The sequence below is a fragment of the Neomonachus schauinslandi genome, chromosome 16 (assembly GCF_002201575.2).
Source record: "Neomonachus schauinslandi chromosome 16, ASM220157v2, whole genome shotgun sequence".
Lineage (NCBI taxonomy): Eukaryota > Metazoa > Chordata > Mammalia > Carnivora > Phocidae > Neomonachus > Neomonachus schauinslandi.
In genome coordinates, this window is record NC_058418.1 from 17,376,418 (window position 1) to 17,397,954 (window position 21,537).

The 21,537-nt window shown below is 39.1% G+C and overlaps 1 protein-coding gene across 11 annotated transcripts in view; it reads right to left on the bottom strand.

Annotated features, from left to right (window-relative positions):
* Positions 1–21,537, bottom strand: part of LSM14A (LSM14A mRNA processing body assembly factor) — a 58,482-nt gene that overhangs the window by 28,960 nt on the left and 7,985 nt on the right. For all 11 annotated transcript variants that reach the window (XM_044911469.1, XM_044911466.1, XM_044911462.1 and 8 more), the window contains exon 2: positions 847–1,010. In XM_044911469.1, coding sequence (XP_044767404.1) covers positions 847–1,010 — 164 coding nt within the window. The remainder of the gene's footprint in view (positions 1–846; positions 1,011–21,537) is intronic.

Sequence of the window (21,537 nt, forward strand, 5' to 3'; positions counted from 1 at the left end):
TATATATGTATGATACCAATATGATTTATTACTTTTTTTCATTGAACCTAATAATCTCACCTAAGAGTAGCCATTACCACCCTGGTTTGTAATATGAACCAAATGTGAAAAACATAGTAAGTGACATGGATCCTGGATTCCAGAACCAGAATATCTGGTTCTGTCCAAATTGTGGCTCTATCTTAATTTACTCACTTGTAAAAAAAAAAAAAAAAAAAAGGATAATTATATACTTATACTATAATTATAGTACCAAGTTCAGAGAGTATTGTGAAGACTGACTTACTGTATGTGCAGTAATTTGAATAGTGCTTCTCATACAGTTAGACCTCAATAAATGTAAGCTATTTTAACTTGCTAAAATTATAAAATATTTTATGATAAAAATAAATCCCTCTGCTATTTCTTACTTTATTTTTAAAATTATTTTGTTTATTTATTTGACACACAGAGAGAAAGAGCGAGAGCAGGAACACAAGCAGGGGGAGTGGGAGAGGGAGAAGCAGGCTCCCCGCTGAGCAGGGAACCTGATGCAGGGCTCCATCTCAGGACCCTGGGATCATGACCTGGGCCGAAGGCAGATGCTTAACGACTGAGCCACCCAGGCACCCCGTATTTCTTACTTTATTTAGTCCCAACTTATGATCTAAAGAAAAAAAACCTAGATGAAAACATTATCCAGGTATTTTAGGTCTAGGTAACTAGGAAATGATAAGCACACGAACATTCAATTGAGGAAAAACAAACAAAAACACCCCAAAACCAAAACAGAAGAGAGGTAAAAGCCAAGACTAGCCATGTACTTGAAGTTTTCTTATACTCCAAGACAAATTTACTATCAGATACCTGAACGATAGCTGGGTCCTGAGGCAAAGAACATTGTGGTTTTGGTGGCTCACAAACAGTGAGGTCTTTAATATCACTCCCACGGAATATGATGTATTCAAAGACTTCATCTCGAGGTGGTATTGGACGATCTGTTGGTCTGTCTTCTGTACCAAAGGACCGAACTGGTGAGAAAACAGAGGATATGAGAGATATGTCTACTCATCATATTCACGTAGTGCCTCTTAGAAATGCACTCTTCCAAATACCAATAAACAGCAGTTCTTAAATGTCATCTGTGAGAAAATATTCATTAATCTGTAGCTCAAGAAATTTTGTTTAAAAAAAGAGGAAAATAGAGTGGGTTCTGCCTAGAGCTAAAAGAGCTAAATGTACTCAATTTAAAAGACAATCTGTATTATGAGGTCATGTTCTTCCTACGTTTTTATTTATTTATATCTTTGGTGGTTGTGGTGAGAGGAGGTGTTAAAAATGTCCTCTTTCATTGTTGATTTATTTTTAATATCATTCAGCAAAATAAAAAATTGGCAAACCTATATGAGATTTCTTGTTGGGGGGTGGAATGGCAAGTGAAGATTTCCCCATCCACAAAATCCCAAAGTTTGGGAAATTAAACTTTTGGATTAAGAGAAGACAATGAAGGGAACATCTATCTCAGTGAGTGGTAGGTCCTCTAGAAGCCAAGCCAAGCAGCTGTCAGGTATTCAGCCCCAGGGGACAGCCTGAAACGCCCTAGTTACCTAAAATACCTATCTCATAATTAAATCGGATTATTTCAACACTTAAGATAGCATTACTCAAAGTTAAACTGTGGACCACCTACACCAGGGTAAGCTGGCTAAAAAAGATTTTTTTTTTTAAAGGTTTTATTTATTTATTCGACAGAGAGAGAGAGAGCGAGAGAGGGAACACAAGCAGGGGGAGTGGGAGAGGGAGAAGCAGGCTTCCCACTGAGCAGGGAGCCCGATGTGGGGCTCGATCCCAGGACCCTGGGATCATGACCTGAGCCGAAGGCAGACGCTTAACCGACTGAGCCACTCAGGCGCCCCTGGCTAAAAAGATTTCTGGGATCCTATTCAAATACACTGAATCAAGACATTCTGAGGAGTGGGTCTGTAAATCTGCATTTTAAACCAATTCCTCGAGTTTCTTATGAATACTAAAGTTTCAGGTTCACTATCTTAGACTTGTGAATATGTCTGCATCCATACAGAAGTTTCAAATAAGAAAGTTTGAAAGATCATGTATTATCTATTTAAGAATGTCCTAGAGGGAGTAAACCCCTTAAGACTGTGCAACGTTTTGAATATATGCATTTTTCTGTAGAACTGATCCAGGGTTAGATTAAATATGAATATCATTTCATTTTAAATAATGCCTCCCTCCTAAAAAGTCTTTCTATTACTTATGATACTTCCAGAAAAGATGGTGGCATAGATGTAGGCTTGCAGGAGGATATCCTTCCTTAAAACTAAATAGCCAAAAAGAGTTAAAATATCCCTAAACTAGGAGATCTCACATTTATAGCATGAAATTTTATTAAAAAGTATCACTCCAATACTGAATGAGTTAGTCCAAACTGGAAGACCAATCCGAGAATCCATATGCAGCATGACCTGAGAAATGCTCACTGGTACCTCCACATTAGTAGATGGGGACAGGAACATGGATGTGGTAAGGGAAAAGATGTGGAATACCCTAGTTGAAGTTCCTCTTCCCCTAGTGGCCAAAGAGTACTTTATAACAGCAGGAGTAAGTGACAAGGTTCTATATTTTGTCCTTTATCTTAAAGAAAGAATAAAGAGCTAGAAAAATCAGGATTAAGAAAATTACATACAAATCAGTATCAGCCCTAACCTCGGCAGCAGCAGCAGCATCACCAGTACACCATATACAGCCTCAGGCCTCATCAGTAATACACTAGTTCGTCTTGAAGCAGAGGGAGGAAAAGTCAAAGTCCTCCTTTTTTTTCCTTAAAAGATTATTGATTTATTTGAGAGAGAAAGAGAGAGAGAACAGAGCACGAGAGAGAGCATAAGTGGGAGGGGGGAGGGGCAGAGGGAGAGGGAGAAGCAGGCTCCCCACTGAGCAGGGAGCCCGATGCGGAACTCGATCCCAGGACCCTGGGATCATGACCTGAACCGAAGGCAGACGCTTAACTGACTGAGCCACCCAGGCGCCCTCTCAAAGTCCTCCTTGTACAAAAACCACCGACAAGCTCCATTAGGTTTTCCAAGGCCTAACGAAACCATTCAAAGTATACCCATGTGTTCACTAGACAGATGAAAAATCCATTCAGGATTAATATTTGTCACAGGAAATAGAAGAAAATTTCAAAAAGAATTGCTTTACCTTCTTGAGAAAAAATAAAATTCTTATGATCAAAATGACACTGAAAAGAAAAGGTAGCATACAGAGTTAAGGAAAGAGAAGAACAGACAAGACAAATGTAACAGCAGAATAACTATATCAACAACACAACAGTCAAAGCAGTAAAACCAAGTCATTAATAGAGAACAATTCTGAGAAAAAGGAAGTAAGATGTAAAGAAAAAGTACAGAAATAAAATGGTTGAAGATGATTGTTATGCAGATCCAGACAAGAGAATAAGAGAAAATATAAAGATGTAACAGAAATTTCCTGACATGAAGACCTAAATTTGATCAAAAGGTTTTGCTGTATTTCCAGAAAAAGATCTAGTGCACTATAAGCTATAGAGAATTATCCTTTGCTATATCAAATTAAAGAACTCACAGAAACAGTGGTATCAAACAAAATTTAAAAGATGATGAATACATTTGCAACAATGTGGATGGAACTAGAGGGTATTATGCTAAGTGAAATAGGTCAGAGAAAGACAATTATATGATTTCACTCATATGTGGAACTTAATAAACAGAACAGGATCATAGGGAAAGGGAGGAAAAAATAAAATAAGATGACATCAGAGAGGGAGACAAACCATAAGAGACTCTTAAGTCTACAGAACAAACTGAGGGTTGCTGGAGGGGAGATGGGTGGAGGGATGGTGGAACTGGGTGATGAGCATTAAGGAGGGCACTTGATGTAATGAGCACTGGGTGTTATATGCAACTGATGAATCACTAAACTCTATCTTTGAAACTAATAATAAACTATATGTTAATTAATTGAATTTAAATAAGAGATGAAGAATAAATTCATTTAAGCACACAAATGTGTATGACAACTTACTATGGTCTTAGAACAGAATGTAAGTTTAATAGTTCCGAAAAAAGCTACTAACTTACATACTGACAAAAGTCAGGATGGTTTATCACATAGTAGTCTAACAAATACTGGAAGACAAAGATGAGTGGAAATAGAGGAAAACACAAAAGGAAATACATAAATTGATACTCTCATCTGTTATAGCAGGGAGTCACTTGATAAAATTTTTTGGGAAGTTGATAAATTAATATATGTAGGCTTGGGCGCCTGGGTGGCTCAGTCGGTTAAGCGACTGCCTTCGGCTCAGGCCATGATCCTGGAGTCCTGCATCGGGCTCCCTGCTCAGCGGGGAGTCTGCTTCTCCCTCTGACCCTCCTCCCTCTCGTGCTCTCTGTCCCTCATTCTCTCTCGCAAATAAATAAATAAAATCTTAAAAAAAAAATATATATATATGTAGGCTTAACATTTGGTTATTTGAGGGGTGCCTGGGTGGCTCAGTCAGTTAAGCGTCTGTCTTTGGCTCAGGTCATGATCCCAGGGTCCCGGGATCGAGTCCCACACAGGGAGCCTGCTTCTCTCTCTCTCTGCCGCTCCCCCTGCTTGTGCTCTCTCTGGTTCTCTCTCTACCTCTCTCTCAAAAAAAAAAAAGTTATTTGAGGTCCTAAAGGTAACCAACATTAAACTTTAAAACTAAGGGCATATTTTCCAAAATGTGCTGTGAAGAAAACCTGTATCATACAGCAAAAGAGGAAAATGAAAAAGTATGAAAACAGAGACCATGGAGAATGAATTACACACACCAAGAGTATGAAAAACATGCTCTAATGATGGAGACTAGTTTGATCAGATATAATATTTCCAACAGACAATTCTTGTACCATTGTAAAGAACAAATTAACAGAGATCGGAAGGACACACATGACTGGAAGATAATACAAACAACCTGGGCATTGAGAGTGGAAAGAAAGGCATGGTGAGCACAGAAAAGGTAGAAAATCACCACTACTGTTCAGCTACAACACATTTCAACACATGAATTAGCTTATGTGCAAATTAAGTAAAGGAACTGTCAGTACAGTGAGAAATCACATTGGTTCATCCCCAATTTTTCTTGTTATTTAATTTTTGCACTTGGAGGTAACAGAAGCTAAACACAGCAAACCATGGAAAACTAGTATATGATATCCACTCACCCCAAGTTTCCTCTTGGCTCAATTCGGCTACATAATTAGTCTTAAAAGTACTTATTGCACGGTTCTCCCTGATCTTGATGCACTCTTTCCCTGTCTCCAGCAACAAGCCTCAATTCTTGTATCTTCTTCCATCAGGCTTTCAATTTTTTCTTTGAAGCTGACAAACAACTTTATTAGATATAATTCACTACCAGCACTTTTGTTAATGCTATCATTTTAATTTTTAAAAAATCATGGTAAGAACACGTCTTAAAAATTTTTAAAGCAATATAGTACAGTATTTATATAGCAAAATGTTGTAGAGATATAGAACTTTATTATCTTGTTTAATTGAAACTTTATACCCACAGAACCATGATTCTTCCTTTCCACCCCCCTAGACCCTGGCAACCACCATTCTACAGTATTTGTCCTTCTGTGATGGTGGGAAACAAAATGAAAATGGAAGAAGACCAGTTTGGAAGTTACCAGACAAGTAACGGTGAAGAGGAACTTAAAAGAAAGGCAACAGTCTTGAGACTCAAACTCACCAAAAGAATATGATTTATTGGATGCAATTTCTTACTTAGAATTCTACAACTCTGGTCTTTTTTTATTTTTCAAAATAGGTATACTATTTGTGATATCAAAAAGTTAAGTAGATACAGGGGCACCTGGCTGGCTTAGTTGGAGGGGCACGCAACTCCCAATCTCAGGGTTGTGAGTTCAAGCCCCATGTTGGGGGCTTTTAAGCCCCCAACTTAAGCCCCTACTTAAAAAAGAGAATTAAGGAGCACCTGGCTGGCTCAGTCAATTAAGTGTCTGCCTTCGGCTCAGGTCATGATCTCGGGGTCCTGGGATTGAGCCCCGCTTCCAGCTTTGCATTCAGTGGGGAGTCTGCTTTTCTGTCTCCCTCGCTTCTCCTCCCTCTCATGCTTGCTCACTCTCTCTCTCAAATAAATCAATAAAATCTTTAAAAAAATTTAAAAATCAGGTGAATATATATAGTAACATTAAACATGTTATATGGGGCAGATTACAAAACTGTAATTTTCTTTTCTTTTTTTTTTTTAAAGATTTTATTTATTTGACAGACACAGTGAAGAGAGGGAACACAAGCAGTTTTCTTTTTTATTTATTCCATTGTGGTCAGAGAAGATACTTTGTAAAATTTCAGGTTTTTTTCAATTTATTGAGAATTGAATTTAGCCTAACATGTGGTCTATCCTGAAGAATGTTCCATGTGCAATTGAGAATAATGTATATTCTGCTGTTGTTGAGGGGGGAAAGGATAATCTGTTGCTTTTAAAAACTTTCAGGACACTGCTGGGGAGGTGCTTTGGCTCTTGAGGATTGAAACAACAGTCCCTCTGTGAATTACCAGGTAGTTCAAATCATACAACGCAGATTTTTGTGGGATATGCTTCCTAGCATATCCCCTTTTGTGGGATATGTTGCCCACCTAGGACTAGCAAAGCTGCACCAGGATCATGAGCCACCACCCCCATATCTGCCTTTGTGGAGATGGGAGTTAATGAATAGTAACAGCTAGCCACTATGCAAAATGTCAAAATTTACCACAAGTTAACAGCCTTATTTCATCAAGTACTCCCATGGATGCTACAAGTGTGTGATTAGACTCCATAATTCCAAAATGGTTTATTCAGACTTCACGTGCCGGGTCAGTAGTTGTTTCGGTGTTGGGACTGATTCCTGGATCTTCTACTTCGCCATCTTTCATGTCAGTCATCTCTGTGTTTTTATTTTAGGTAGTTGTAATCTTTTGAAAATTACAGCTTTAGGGGCTCCTGGGTGGCTCAGTCGTTGGGTGTCTGCCTTCGGCTCAGGTCATGATCCCGGGGTCCTGGGATCGAGCCCCACATCGGGCTCCCTGCTCGGCAGGAAGCCTGCTTCTCCCTCTCCCACTCACCCTGCTTGTGTTCCTGCTCTCGCTATCTCTCTCTCTGTCAAATAAATAAATAAAATCTTAAAAAAAAAAAAAAAAAAATCTCAGGGTGCCTGGATGGCCCAGTCGGTTGAGAATTGGACTCCTGGTTTCAACTTAGGTCATCATCTCACGGGTTGTGGAATTGAGCCCCACGTCAGGCTCCACGCTCAGCAGGAGTCTGCTTGAAGATTCTCTCTCCTCTGCTTGTGCTCTCTCTCAAATAAATAAGTCTTACAAAAAATTTCAAATCAACTTTGCACCTTAAACATTAGAGTAAGAGCAAACTAAACCCAAATCCAGCAGAAGGAAAGAAGAGTTTGGAGCAGAGATTAACAACATAGAGAACAGAAAAACAGAATCAACAAAACCAAAAGTAGGTTCTTTGAAAAGACAAACAAAACTGATAAACCTTTAGCTAGAATGACTAAGGGAAAAAGGTGAGAAAATGCAAATCACTAAAATCAGAAATGAAAGTAAGGTCATTACTACCAACCTCATTGAATTTAAAAGGCTTATAAGAAAGAAACTACAAACAAATACCAACAAATCAGAAAATCTAGATAAAATAGAAAAATCCCTAGAAACATCAAATTACCAAAATGACTCAAGAAGAAACAGAAAATCTCAACAGATCTACAACAAGTAAAGAGACTGACCAGTAATCAAAAGCCTCCAAACAAAGAACTAGGACCAGATGGTTTCATTGGTAAATTCTAGCAAACATTAAAAAAAAAACACCAACCCTACTCAAACGCCTCCAAAAAACAGAAGAAAAGGGAATATGTCCTAATATATTCTTTGAGGCCAACATTACTCTGACACCAAAGTCAGACAAAGATACCATAAGAAAACTATAGACCAGTATCTCTTATGAACACAAATACATTAAGTTCTCAACAAAATAATAGCAAACAGAATCCAAGAATATCTTAAAAGGATTACATATCATGACCAATGGGGATTTCATCCTAAGAAAGCAAGGTGATTCAACATAAAAAAAAAATCCAATGTAATACATACCACATTAATAGACTAAGGGGGCAAAATACCTGACATGATCATTTCAATAGATGCAGAAAAAGCATCTGACAAAATTTAACACCCTTTCATGATAAAAACACTTAGTAAATAAGGAATAGGAGGAAATTACCTCAACAGGATAAATGGCATATATAAAAAACCAATAGCTAACATCATATTTAATGGTAAAAGATTGAAAACTTTACCCTTAGATCAGAAACAAAATAAGGATGTCCACTTTCACCACTGCTATTCAATGTACTAGAAGTCCTAGCCAATATAATTACCAAGAAAGATAAATAAAAGGCATCCAAATTGGAGAGGAAGAAGTAAAACTCTCTTTTGGCAGATGACATGATTCCATATATGGGAATTCTACCTATACTGAATCCATAAAAAAAAACTAAACAAAACTAGAGTTAAATGAATTCAGCAAAGTTACAGCTGCAGTATCAACACACAAAAATCAGCTGTTTGTATATACAACAATGATCAATCAAAAAGAAATTAAGAAAACAATTTCACTTACAGTACCATCCAAATGAATAAAACATCTAAGAAAAATTTAACCAAGGAGGTGAAAGACATGTATGCGGACAATTATAAAAGACTACTGAAACAAATTAAAGAGCAGCTAAATAAATGGAAAGTCATCCCATGTTCATGAACTGGAAGACTTAATATTAAGATTACAATGCTGCGGGGTGCCTGGGTGGCTCAGTCGGTTAAGTAGCTGACTTTGGCTCAGTCATGACCTCAGGGTCCTGGGATCAGGCCCCACATCAGCCTCCACACTTAGTGGGGAGTGTGCATCTCTTTCTCCCTTCTCCCCCTCTGCCTCTGTGTGTGCATTCTCTCTCAAAAAAAAAAAAAAAAAAGGATTACAATGTTTCCCAGAGTGAGCTACCGATTCAGTGCAATCCCTATCAAAATTACAATCCACCACCCCCAAACTGGAAAAACCAAACTTCAAATTCATGAAAAAGTTGGAAGACTTGTACTTCCCAATTTCAAAACTTACTACAAAGTTACAGTAGTCAGTGTGTACTAGCATAAGGATTTATGGAATGGAACAGTCTAGAAATAAAGCCAAACATCTATGGCCAATTGATTTTATTTTTAATGTATTTTTAAAAGATTTTATTTATTTATTTGACAGAGAGAGACACAGCGAGAGAGGAAATACAAGCAGGGGGAGTGGGAGAGGGAGAAGCGGGCTCCCCGCTGAGCAGGGAGCCCGATGTGGGGCTTGATCCCAGGACCCTGGGACCATGGCCTGAGCCGAAGGCAGACATTTAACTGACTGAGCCACCCAGGCGCCCCTGGCCAAGTGATTTTAGATAAGGGTCAAAGAATATTCAACAGGGGAAAGAAGAGTCTTCAAAACATGGTTTTGGGACAACTGGATGACAATATACAGAAGAATAAAATTGGAACTCTACCTATTCCAAAACAAAAACTAACTCAAAGCAGATGTGATGTTGTGATATAATAATATATATTTGGTCTTTGTCTCCAGCTCCTGGCCAGAGCTCTTAAAACCTTTATAACTTCCTAAGAAATAAAGGTACTAAGAGCATCTTTTGTTCTAATATCTGGTCTTTGACCCTGGTTCCTAATGCAGAGCTCCTAAATCTCTTGGAATTTCCTGGGCGATAAGAGCATATTTTGTTCTAATGAGGAGACTCTTGGTGGGCTCCTGGATAGCTTCAGAAAAGGGACTGGTCACCAGAAAGACCATCCTCTGGGGAGGGGAGAGGGGCTGGAGATGGAGTTGATCATGCCACCCATGTGACGAAGCCTCCGTAAAAACCCCTAAACTATGGGGTTTAGAGAGCTGCTGGGTTGTTGAACATGTGGAGGTGCTGGGAGGATGACTTGCCCAGAGAAGACAGGATCACTACACTCCTTCCCACATATCTTGCCCTATGTATCTCTTCCATCTGGGTGTTCCCGAGTTGTACCCTCTTATAATAAACTGGTAATGCAGTAAGTAAGCTGTTTTCCTGAGTTCTGTGAGCCTTTCTGGCAAATGATCAAACCAAGGAGGGGGTTGTGGGAAGCCTCAATTTTTAGCCAGTTGGTCAGAAGTACAGTTGATAATTTGCAACTTGAGACTGGTGTGTGAAGTAGGCTGGTGTGGGTTGTTTCATGGGACTGAGCCCTTAACCTGTGAGATATGACACTAACTTCACATAGATAGTGTCAGAACTGAATTAAATTGCAGGATACCCAGTCTAGGGAGCTGGGAGAATTGGTTGATGTGATGACTGAACATGTGGTGGCGAGAACTATTGAGTAAACTTGCGAGTAGAGGAAAAAGCACAGGTTTTTTTTTTTCCTTTTTAAAATATTTATTTATTTGACACAGAGAGAGAGAGAGAGAGAGAGAGAGAGAGCGCGCGAGAGTGCACACACACGTGCACCAGGGGGAGGGAGAGGAAGACAGAAAGAATCCCAAGCAGACTCTGCACTATGTGCAGAGCCCAATATGGGGCTCAATTCCATCCACGATCCCAAGATCACGATCCGAGCAGAAACCAAGAATCTGACACTCAACCAACTAAGCCACCCAGGCATCCCACACAGTTTTTCTTTTAGTGGGTCAACAATCTACATATAAGCCAAAACTATAAAACTATTAAGAGAACATAGGAGTAAATCTTTATGACCTCAGATTTGACAATGGATTCTTAGATTTGACACTGAAAGCAGAGCAACAAAAGAAAAAATAAACTGGAGTTCACAAAAATCAAAACATTTTGTGCATCAAAGAACAATATTGAGAATGGTAAAAGACAAGCTATGGAACGTGAGAAGTATTTGCCAGTCATATAAAAAGGCTTAATATCTAGAATATATAAAGAACTCCTAACAACTAAACAACAGGGATGCCCGGGTAGCTCAGTTGGCTAAGTGTCTGGCTTTGACTCACATCATGACCCCAGGGTCCTGGGATCGAGTCCTGCATCAGGCTCCTTGCTAAGCAGGGAGCCTGCTTCTCCCTCTGCCTACTGCTTGCTCTCTCTCTCTGACAAATAAATAAAATCTTAAAAAAAAAAATAAACAAAAAACCCCCAACAACTCAACAACAAAAAGACAAAGCACCTAATTAAAAATGGGCAAAAACTTGAAAAGATATTTCTCAAAAAAAAGACAAGCAGTCCACAAGCTTGTGAAAAGAGGCTTAATATCCTTGATCATTATGTTGTTGTTTTTTTTTTTTTTTTAAGATTTTATTTATTTGACAGAGAGAGACACAGCAAGAGGGAACATAGGTAGTGGGAGAGGGAGAAGCAGGCTCCCCACGGAGCAGGGAGACCAATGCAGGGCTCAATCCCAGGACCCTGGGATCATGACCTGAGCCGAAGGCAGATGCTTAACGACTGAGCCACCCAGGCGCCCCTCCTTGGTCATTATGTTAATTTAACAAATCAAAACTATCATGAAATGCCACTTCGAAACTACTAGAAGGGCAGAGCAGCAATGTCCACAATAGCCAAACTATGGAAAGAGCCAAGATGTCCATCAACAGATGAATGGATAAAGAAGATGTAGTGTATATATACAATGGAATATTATGCAGGCATCAAAAAAACCCCACGAAATCTTGCCATTTGCAACAATGTGGATGGAACTAGAGGGTATTATGCTAAGCGAAATAAGTCAATCAGAGAAAGACAAGTATCACTGATATGAGGAATTCTTAAGCTCAGGAAACAAACTGAGGGTTGCTGGAGTGGTGGGGGTGGGAGGGATGGGGTGGCTGGGTGATGGACATTGGGGAGGGTATGTGCTATGGTGAGTGCTGTGAATTGTGTAAGACTGACAAATCACAGACCTGTACCTCTGAAACAAATAATACATTATATGTTAAAAAAAAAAGAAAAAGAAAAAAAAAAGAAGATAGTAGGAAGGGAAAAATGAAGCGGGGGCGGGGAATCGGGGAGGGCGAGACGAACCACAAGAGACTATGGACTCTGAAAAACAAACTGAGGGTTCTAGAGGGGAGGGGGGTGGGGGATGGGTTAGCTGGTGATGGGTATTAAGGACGGCATTGAATGGAGCACTGGGTGTGATACGCAAACAATGAATCATGGAACACTACATCAAAAACTAATGATGTAATGTATGGTGACTAACATAACATAAAAAAAACAACAAAAACAAACTACTAGAAGAGCTTTAATAATAAAACAAAATAGACCTCGACCTCTGAAACCAGTAATACATTATATATTAATTGAATTTTAATAAAAAACCACAAATGTATAAAAAATAATAAAATAAAATAACAAATATTGGCAAGGATATAGAGAAATAGGCATCCCTGACATTGCAAAGAGAAATGTAAAATGGTACGGTTGCTGTGGAAAACATAGCTTGGTGGTTCCTCAAAAAATTTAACATAGAATTACCATATATATTACTCAGCAATTTCACTCATATGTGTAAAAACCTATGTCCACACAGAAACTTGCACATGAATGTTTAAAGCAGTATTATTCATAAAAGCCAAAGGCCCAGGGGTGCCTGGGTGGTTCAGTCGTTGAGCGTCTGCCTTTGGCTCAGGTCATGATCCCAGGGTCCTGGGATGGAGCCCCGCGTCGGGCTCCCTGCTCGGCGGGAAGCCTGTTTCTCCCTCTCCCACTCCCTCTGCTTGTGTTCTCTCTCTCGCTGTGTCTCTGTCAAATAAATAAAAAATCTTAAAAAAAAAAAAAAAAAAAAAAAGAGCCAAATGCCCAATGCCCATCAACAGATGGATGGATAAACAAATTGTGTTTTTTATATTTAGACACACATACATAGAATATTATCCAGCCATAAAAAAGGAATGAAATGGTGAGACATGTTACAACTAGAAAGAAACTCCAAAGCATTATGCTAAGTGAAAGTCAGGTCACATATTGTATGGTCTGTTTTACATACATCCAGAAGGGGAAAAGCCATAGAGACAGAAAGCAGATAAATGGTTACTGGGGGAAAAGGGAAATGGGGAAGGATTACTTAATGGGTAGGGGTATTCTTCTAAGGTGATGAAAAAATTCTGAAACTGAAGTGAGGTGGTGTTTGCACAACGCTGTGACTACACTAAAAGCCACTGAATCATACTACTTTATAATGGTTAATTGTGTTATATGAATTTCATCTCAATAATCCTCCCCTTCCCACACACAAATATAGCTTCAAAGAGAATACACAAAATAATAATAATGGCAGGGTTAGATGTTGGAACTAGGAGTGGTTGTCCTCTCTATTCTAAACTTCATCATGGTGCTATGTTTTAGTTAAGTATCCTAGTTTTTTTTATTCTCCAACTAGAAAAGCCCAAGTTTTAGGCCCATGTTTAAAAAAAGGGAGTGGGAGGGGCACCTGGGTGGCTCAGATGGTTAAGCGTTTGCCTTCGGCTCAGGTCATGATCCCAGGGTCCTGGGATCGAGCCCCGCATCGGGCTCCCTGCTCGGCGGGGGGGCCTGCTTCTCCCCCTCCCTCTGCTTCTCCCCCTACTAATGTTCTCTCTCTATCTCTGTGTCTGGAATGAATAAATAAAAAAATCTTTAAAAAATAAAAAAAGGGAGTGGGAAATAGGGAAAAACTTTTCTCTATTAGTCTGAAAGAATATAATCAATTCCTTATTTCTGACTACAATTTACTGAGATATGCATCCCATGATTGTCTTTTAAAAAAAATACATAAAAAGGGTCAAGGTTCTGGCAAAATCATTTATCTAAAAAAAAAAAACTCTATTTCTAATAGATCAAGTTCAAACATCACACTAATATCAAACCTAGTTACCAGTATATTAATACCTGAACATACAGTCATACTACATGGATGGAGGGAAGAGCTATAATGACCAACTTCCTAATACAGTTTCTCCATTATAAAATACCAAACCTTTATAAGTTTAAACTTGACAAACATATACATAGTTAAATACAGTCAGTATGCCCAAAATGACATCATTAGCATTTTCCAAAAGACTTCACTTTTGGACACAAATTAAAAATTGTAAATTAGGCTCTAATACGGATTGGTAAGGAAGAAAAACAAGTCTGTTGAATACCAAAATGAGAGAGCAATAAATGAAAGGTTGAATTATTCAAGAAATGCCCAAAGTAAGTTAGAAATCTAAGCCTAAATTCAAATGTAAATCTAGAGTAAGATTTTTTAAAAAAGATTTATTTATTTGAGAGAGTGAGAGAGAGAGCGAGCGAGTGAGCAGAGTGCGAGGGGCAGAGAATCCCAAGCAGACTCCGCACCAAGCACAGAGCCCGATGCTGGGCTCAATCTCACGACCCCAAGACCACCACCTGAGCTGAAACTAAGAGTTGGACACTGAAGCGACTGCACCACCCAGGCGCCCCTAGAATAAGATTTTTGATGTAGCCTTAAAGTTAAAACTTTTGTCAAGCATCACTTGTAAGACCTAGTCCCATCCCACTTATACAAACTTAAGTTCTAACAAAGCTCATTATTCTCTATAGCCAGAGCAGGTTCTCTGTCCTCTACCATAGCTTCTCCCCACACTCAACACACCCTAAATTTCAGCTTATATGCTACTTGTATTCATCAACTTTCTCCAGGGAAACACACACGCCCCACAGATTTACTTTAAGGAACTGGCTAATGTGAAAATCCAAAATCTGCAGAGTAGGCTGGCAGGATGGAGACCCAGGGAAGAGCTGAAGCCTGAGTCCAGAAGTGGTCTGCTGGCAAAATTCCTTCTTGCTCAGAGGAAGTCATTCTTTGCTCTATTAAGGCCTTCACATGATTGGATGAGACCCACTCACATCATGGAGAGTAATCTACTTAAAGTCTACTGATTTAAAAATTCATCTCATTCAAAACCATCTTCACAGAAACATCCAGAATATTTGACCAAATAACTGGGCACTTGGCCCAGCCAAGATGACACAAAATCAACCATCACACAACTCTATCAATAATACTTCCAGGTAGAAGACATTCTTCCTCTAAAAATGACACAGCATTCTGTCACAGTGTCTACACCTGCCCCATCCTAGAATTTAAAGATCTTCAGGAGAGGCGCACCTGGGTGGCTCAGCTGGGTGAGCATCTGACTTTTGGTTTCAGTTCAGGTCATGATCTCATGGGTTGTGGGATCAAGCCCCGTGTCGGGCTCCGAGCTCGGCTGGGAGTCTGCTTGAGGATTCTCTCCCTGTCCCTCTGCCCCTCCTGCCACTTGCTTTCTCTCAAATGAATAAATCTTAAAAAAAAAATTTTTTTTCAGGAGTAAAATCTGTATCTAAATAATCTTTGCAACTCCCTCACATCTAACACTGTATCTTACATATTGCTCACATTTGCATATTTCTTGAATAAATTCCACAGTGGAAAAAGCTATTAAGTAAGCAATTTCCAAAATTACTGAACATTGTTTAATATCAAGGGAATTGAATTAAATTATACAATACTCCTACTTAGAATAAAATGGGAGAATGACTACATCAAAAAGAAAGAACAACTGGATATCAATAGGATGGGAAAATAGAAAAACAGCATTACTTAAAAAACAGAATATATGCAAAAGCATCGAACCAGGGGAAAAAAAAGTGAAAAGTTGCACTTGGCGTTTTTCTTCTCTTTCTGATATTTATCCATAAGTACAGTTCTTGTTACACAACTAGTATCATACACTATCGTTGAAAAAATCTGAGATACTGCATATTTGGAATATGCTGTTACATATGGTTTAATTATTTAAATACGAAGAGTAGCTTTATAAAGCTATCTCTTCTACAATGTAGTACCGTTGCACAGACCCTGATGGGAGGATGGTAGTAAGCACCCTCCTGATTTTTTACTTGGGAGGGTCACAGGACTGCTTGTGTATCACATCAAAAATTGCCTCCACAAAGCTTCACTTTCTTTCTTTTTTTTTTGTGATAAGTTACATCTATTTAATACCACAATCATTAATAAAATTATACAGAGATGCTCAAAAACAGAATAGATATATCAAAATGGAATTCTTTTTTTAAAATTTTATTTTATTATGTTATGTTAATCACCATATTGTGTTATGTTATGTTAATCATCATTAGTTTTTGATGTAGTGTTCCATAATTCATTGTTTGTATATAACACCCAGTGCTCCATTCAATCTGTGCCCTCTTTAATACCCATCACCAGGCTAACCCATCCCCCACTCCCTCCCCTCTAGAACCCTCAGTTTGTTTCTCAGAGTCCATAGTCTCTCATGGTTCGTCTCCCTCTCCGATTTCCCCTTCCATTTTTCCCTTCCTACTATCTTTTTTTTTTTTTTAAACATATAATGTATTGTTTCAGAGGTACAGGTCTGTGATTCATCAGTCTTCCACAAGCTTCACTTTCTATACACCTGCACTCTCCTCTTTGGCCCCTTCTTCACCCTCACCCACACTACTTTCTGTTAGGGAATATTACTGCACTGAGTGAAAACATCTGTCTCTGGCCTCTATCACCTTTTCCTTTACCCAATTACAGACCTGTCACCCCAACAGACATCTCTAGCAACCTTCTCTCTGCAATATTCTCAATCTCTTCAGCACTTATCACACACCAACCACTGGCAATCCGAAGACAAAAACCACCTCCACCTCGAGTTCAAAATGCAGGTGACTTTCCTCTCACCACTCAAACATTCTCTTTTTTTCCTAAAGATTTATTTATTTGAGAGAGAGCATGAGCAGGGTAAGGGGCAGAGGGAGAAGCAGGCTCTCTGCTGAGCCGGGAGCCCAGTGTGGGACTTGATCCCGAGACTCCGGGATCATGACCTAAGCCGAAGGCAGACATTTAACTGACTGAGCCACCCAGGCGCCCTTGTTCAAACATTCTTAAATATTTTTATTTTATTTTTTTAGAGAGGGGGTAGAGGCAGAGGGAGGGAGAGAATCTTAAGCAGGTTCCACACCTAGTGTGGAGCTCGATGCAGGGCTTGATTTCATAACTGAGATCATGACCTGAGCTAAAATCAAGAGTCTGATGTTTAACTGACTGAGCCACCCAGGTGCCCCTCACCTTCCAAACATTCTTAAAACCAACTCCTTATTACTTTGACTCTAAAGGTTAAAGTAACCTCTGGTTTGTCTAAAAAGATCCCAAAGCATCCTGTCCTTTTCATTAATACATTTCATCATCTTCACTCATTTTCTTCCCTCTTGCTTGCACTCAGAGGAGGAAGGACCCTTACATTTCTTTTAACCTAAAGTCATCTCCCACAATTACAGATTTGAGACCTTGCTCAGTTCATTAGCTCCTTTCATTTGCAACTTCACTTGCTTTCCCCATGCAAGATTGTTCCCCTTGAATTACTAATATTTGCAGATTTACCTGACGTATTTTTCTCAACCATGAGAATGTCAGGCTAAGCATAAGGGAATAATGACTTGTGAGAATAAGAATTTAGGCAGAGTGGCATGAAGAGAGAATTGTACAACCAAAAAGCAATTCAAAAATTAAGATGGTGAGGCAGTAACAACAAAACAGCAATAATAATGCTAAACATATTTACAAGGACCCTTTTGAAACTGTAGACAAGAAAGATCCTGAAACATTTCTATAAAGCACAGGATGGCAAAAGAAAACTGAATTACACTCATCATTATTAATCTGAGAGAATAAAATATCTTTAATACTGTCTTCATTTATCACACGGTCTTTTTCTATTAAATATCACGCTGTTCAACTACACATTTTCAGACCAGGTAAATTTTCAGAAACAATAATGCTTTATGTGTTCAACAAATAGTTAATTTACTATGTACAATGAACACAAGGGGGAAAAGATGCTGATGTCTAGTTGTGAAACATAGTAAGACAGGCATGAAGCACAAGAAGAAAATAGAAGACAAAAAGAGAACACAGAAGGTACATCTAGCATTTCTTGGCTTAGGGGAATCAGAGAAGGCTTTGCAGGGGTGATGATGCTCAAGCAGACGGAAAAATAAACCTAATTCCCTCCTGATCCATTCCCAATTTCAGTTGATAGGAACCACTATATGTACCATCACTCATTTCTTCCCTGTTCCTTGCCCAGTCAACGTTTTTAAGGCCAACCCACTTTCCTAATTTCTCATATATCTGGTTCTTCCCTCTCCTAACTAGTTTAGGCCTATATTTCCTCTTTCCTAAACTCTTAAAATACTCCCAACTGACATCACTATTGTCAGCCTCTCCCCTCACCCCCAATCAGTTTTTTCACAATGCTGTAGCATAAACTTCCTAAAGCTAGACTCTGACATGTTACCTTATTGGCTAAAAAACTTTCAATGGCTCCCTAAATCCACCAGAAAATTCAGACTTGTGTGTAGCCTGTCATTCAAATGACAAACTGAATATATTAAGATAAATTTAGCAGTGGAAGCAAAATAAAAGGGGAGGGGACAGTGCCTGAGCTTGTTATTTGACACATTTTCATTGTCACTTAAGCCTTCCAGAGCTTAGTTTTTTTCTTTCCACTGTGACTTCTTAATCTGTTGCACTGTTCATTTCTTCAACCACAGCCATATAAGGAGTAGGGGAAGAGAACTCCAATTCAAAGGCACCTTGTGTAAAGGCCTCAAATCTGAAGGAACTTGACTGACCTGAGGACCTGAATGAGAGTTAAGTGTGAGCTGCAAGGTGTTATGGGTCAGGATAAAAGTTTGGGCTCTAGCTGTTCCCTGATAGACTGCAAACTCTCTGTGGCCTGGGACCAGACACTTACTCCTAGATATCCTCTTCATGTGGCTAACTGTAATTATCTGTCAGGCTGCATCTTAAATGCTATGTTCTCAAGAATCTTGTCTCTAATGCTCTTTTGTTTCCTAGCACCTAGCATACTGTCTAGCATGTAGCCATAGTAGGTGCTCAGTAATTCTCCTCAATGAATAGCTTATTAAATAATAAGCACCAGGCAGATGCAAGCTGCTTCTATGCCCCATTTGCTCCAAGCTGTTTTTAGTGTGGAAATACCTCTGTTCTTAACAGTGCCCACGTTTTCCCAGAAACTCTATTTTACCCTCTCCAGAGAGTCCCAGTTTTGGAGAAGAATAGCTATCCAGTTGTGTGAAATGCAAAAAGGGATTGGAAATCTGACCACCATTAAAACAAATTTTGAGTTAATCCTCCAGTTTTGAACTCCCATCTTCAGTCCTCATTACTTCATGGTCTTCTAGTTTCCATTGCAACTGGTGATGCCAATTGCTGAGCCTTTTAGGAGTCTGGGTATAAATCAGGTTAGTTCTTGGCTTAACCCACCATCTACTTAGGTTGTAGCTTTCTCAACTCTTCTAAGTCATTTAAATTCATCCATTTGCTTTTCAAATTCCAATATTTTGTTGCTCTTGTCTCCTTTCCAAATCTACCTTGTCCTTTATGGTTTTATGCCTAAAACAACAAAAAAGTCCCTTGCATATAGTTTTAGCTATATGGATTTATCAACAGCAAGTAAAAGCTTGTCCAATCTGCAGTCTAAATTTAATCTTTACTTTTTAAGCTGCTTTCAGTTGTGATTTCTTTCTTGTAGTTGGTTTTTTATTTTTTAAAGATTTTATTTATTTGACAGAAAGACACAGCGAGAGAGGGAACACAAGCAGGGGGAGTGGGAGAGGGAGAAGCAGGCTTCCCGCCAAGCAGGGAGCCCGATGCGGGACTCGATCCCAGGACCCTGGGATCATGACCTGAGCCGAAGGCAGAAGCTTAATGACTGAGCCACCCAGGCTTGTAGTTGGTTTTATATTTCAATCTCCCAGACTATAAAACCAAAAGACATAGATGAAAATAACACACACAAAAAAAATATATATACATACACACACAATATTGCTTTCAAGAGGAATTCAAAACAAACATGGGTGAAGAACGGAGGAACAGAAACTAAGGCAGACAGAGAATTTATTAGGTTAAAGATACTTGGAATCTTCGGATTTATAAGGTCCACAGAGAACCACCCAGGAATCAGTGTGGTAACATTTCTGAACTCCAAAAATAAAGCTTCTGGAGAGAAAAGTGACTAAGAATCAGATTGGCATCAGCAACGCCAGAATGTTAGAATACAACAAACCAACACCCTCAAAGTTTTATAGAAAAAGATTCTTGGGGTGCCTGAGTGGCTCAGCTGGTTAAGCTTCCAACTCGGTTTCAGCTCAGGTCATGATCTCATGGGTCCTGGAATCGAGCCCTGCGCCAGGCTCCCTGCCCAGCAGGGAACCTGCTTGAGGATACTCTCCCTCTCGCCCCCACCCCTCGCAGGCGCTCTCTCAAATAAATAAATCTTGAAACAAAAAATTCTGAATTTAGAATGACATAATCAGCCAAGTAATTAAGAAAAACACAGGCTCACTAAAAAAACTTGCCACCCACACATTCCATGTAGTTTTTTTTTTTTTTTTAATGGTAAAGATGCACTCAAAACACAACCGGGGGTGAAAAGAGAATCAAATAAGAGGCCAACATTGAAATACGAGTGCTTGAGTGTCTCTGAAGTCTGGTGAGAGATAATAAACCAAAGTAGAGCAGTAGAGGCAGTAAGAGGTCAAATTTTGGATGTATTTTCAAAACAGAGGTGATAGGACTAGAAATGCATATGAAGTGTGAGAAGAACAGAAGAATTAAGGATGATTCAAAGGTTTTTGGACGTACCAACTAAAAGGATGAACTGTCATTCAATTAGATGGAGAAACAGGTATGTGGATACCTACTGGACATTTCTCCAGGTGGTGGTGTTAAGGAGGCAGTTGGGTATACAAGTGAGGAGGTCCAGGCTGGAGATAGGAGTCAATCATGTACAGAGAGTATTCAAAGCCAGGAACTGCACGAGATTATCAAGAGAAAAGTGCAGATGGTAAAATAAATTTTTAAAAGATACAGTGAAAGACACACACACACAGAAACAGAGAATGAGACCTTGAGCTTGCCAACATTTGGAGGTTTAAGAGTTGAATAATCAACAAAAGAGACTGAGACGCAACCAATGAGGTATGAGAGAAAACCAGGATAATGTCAGATGAATAAAGTATTTCAAGGAGAACAGCCCAACTGTGCCATATATTGGTGACTGGTCAAGCAGACTGAGGATAAGAACCAACCACTGGATTTAGCAACACGGAAGTCTTTGGTGATCTTGGTAAGAAGTCTGTCATCTGTGCAAATAAAAACCTAAATAAACTGGGTTCAAAAAGTAATATAAGTAAGTGGTGTGGACAGTTCCTTCAAGGAATTTAGGTGTAAAGGGAAGGATAGAAATGGGGTGATAGAAGAAACAGTTAAGAGTAGTAGTGTTTAAAAAAAAATAGTAGTGTTTTCTTGTTGCTTGTTCTTAAGATGGGTGAGTTGGCATCATATTTCCACATAGACAGGAAAGATCTCGTAAAGAAG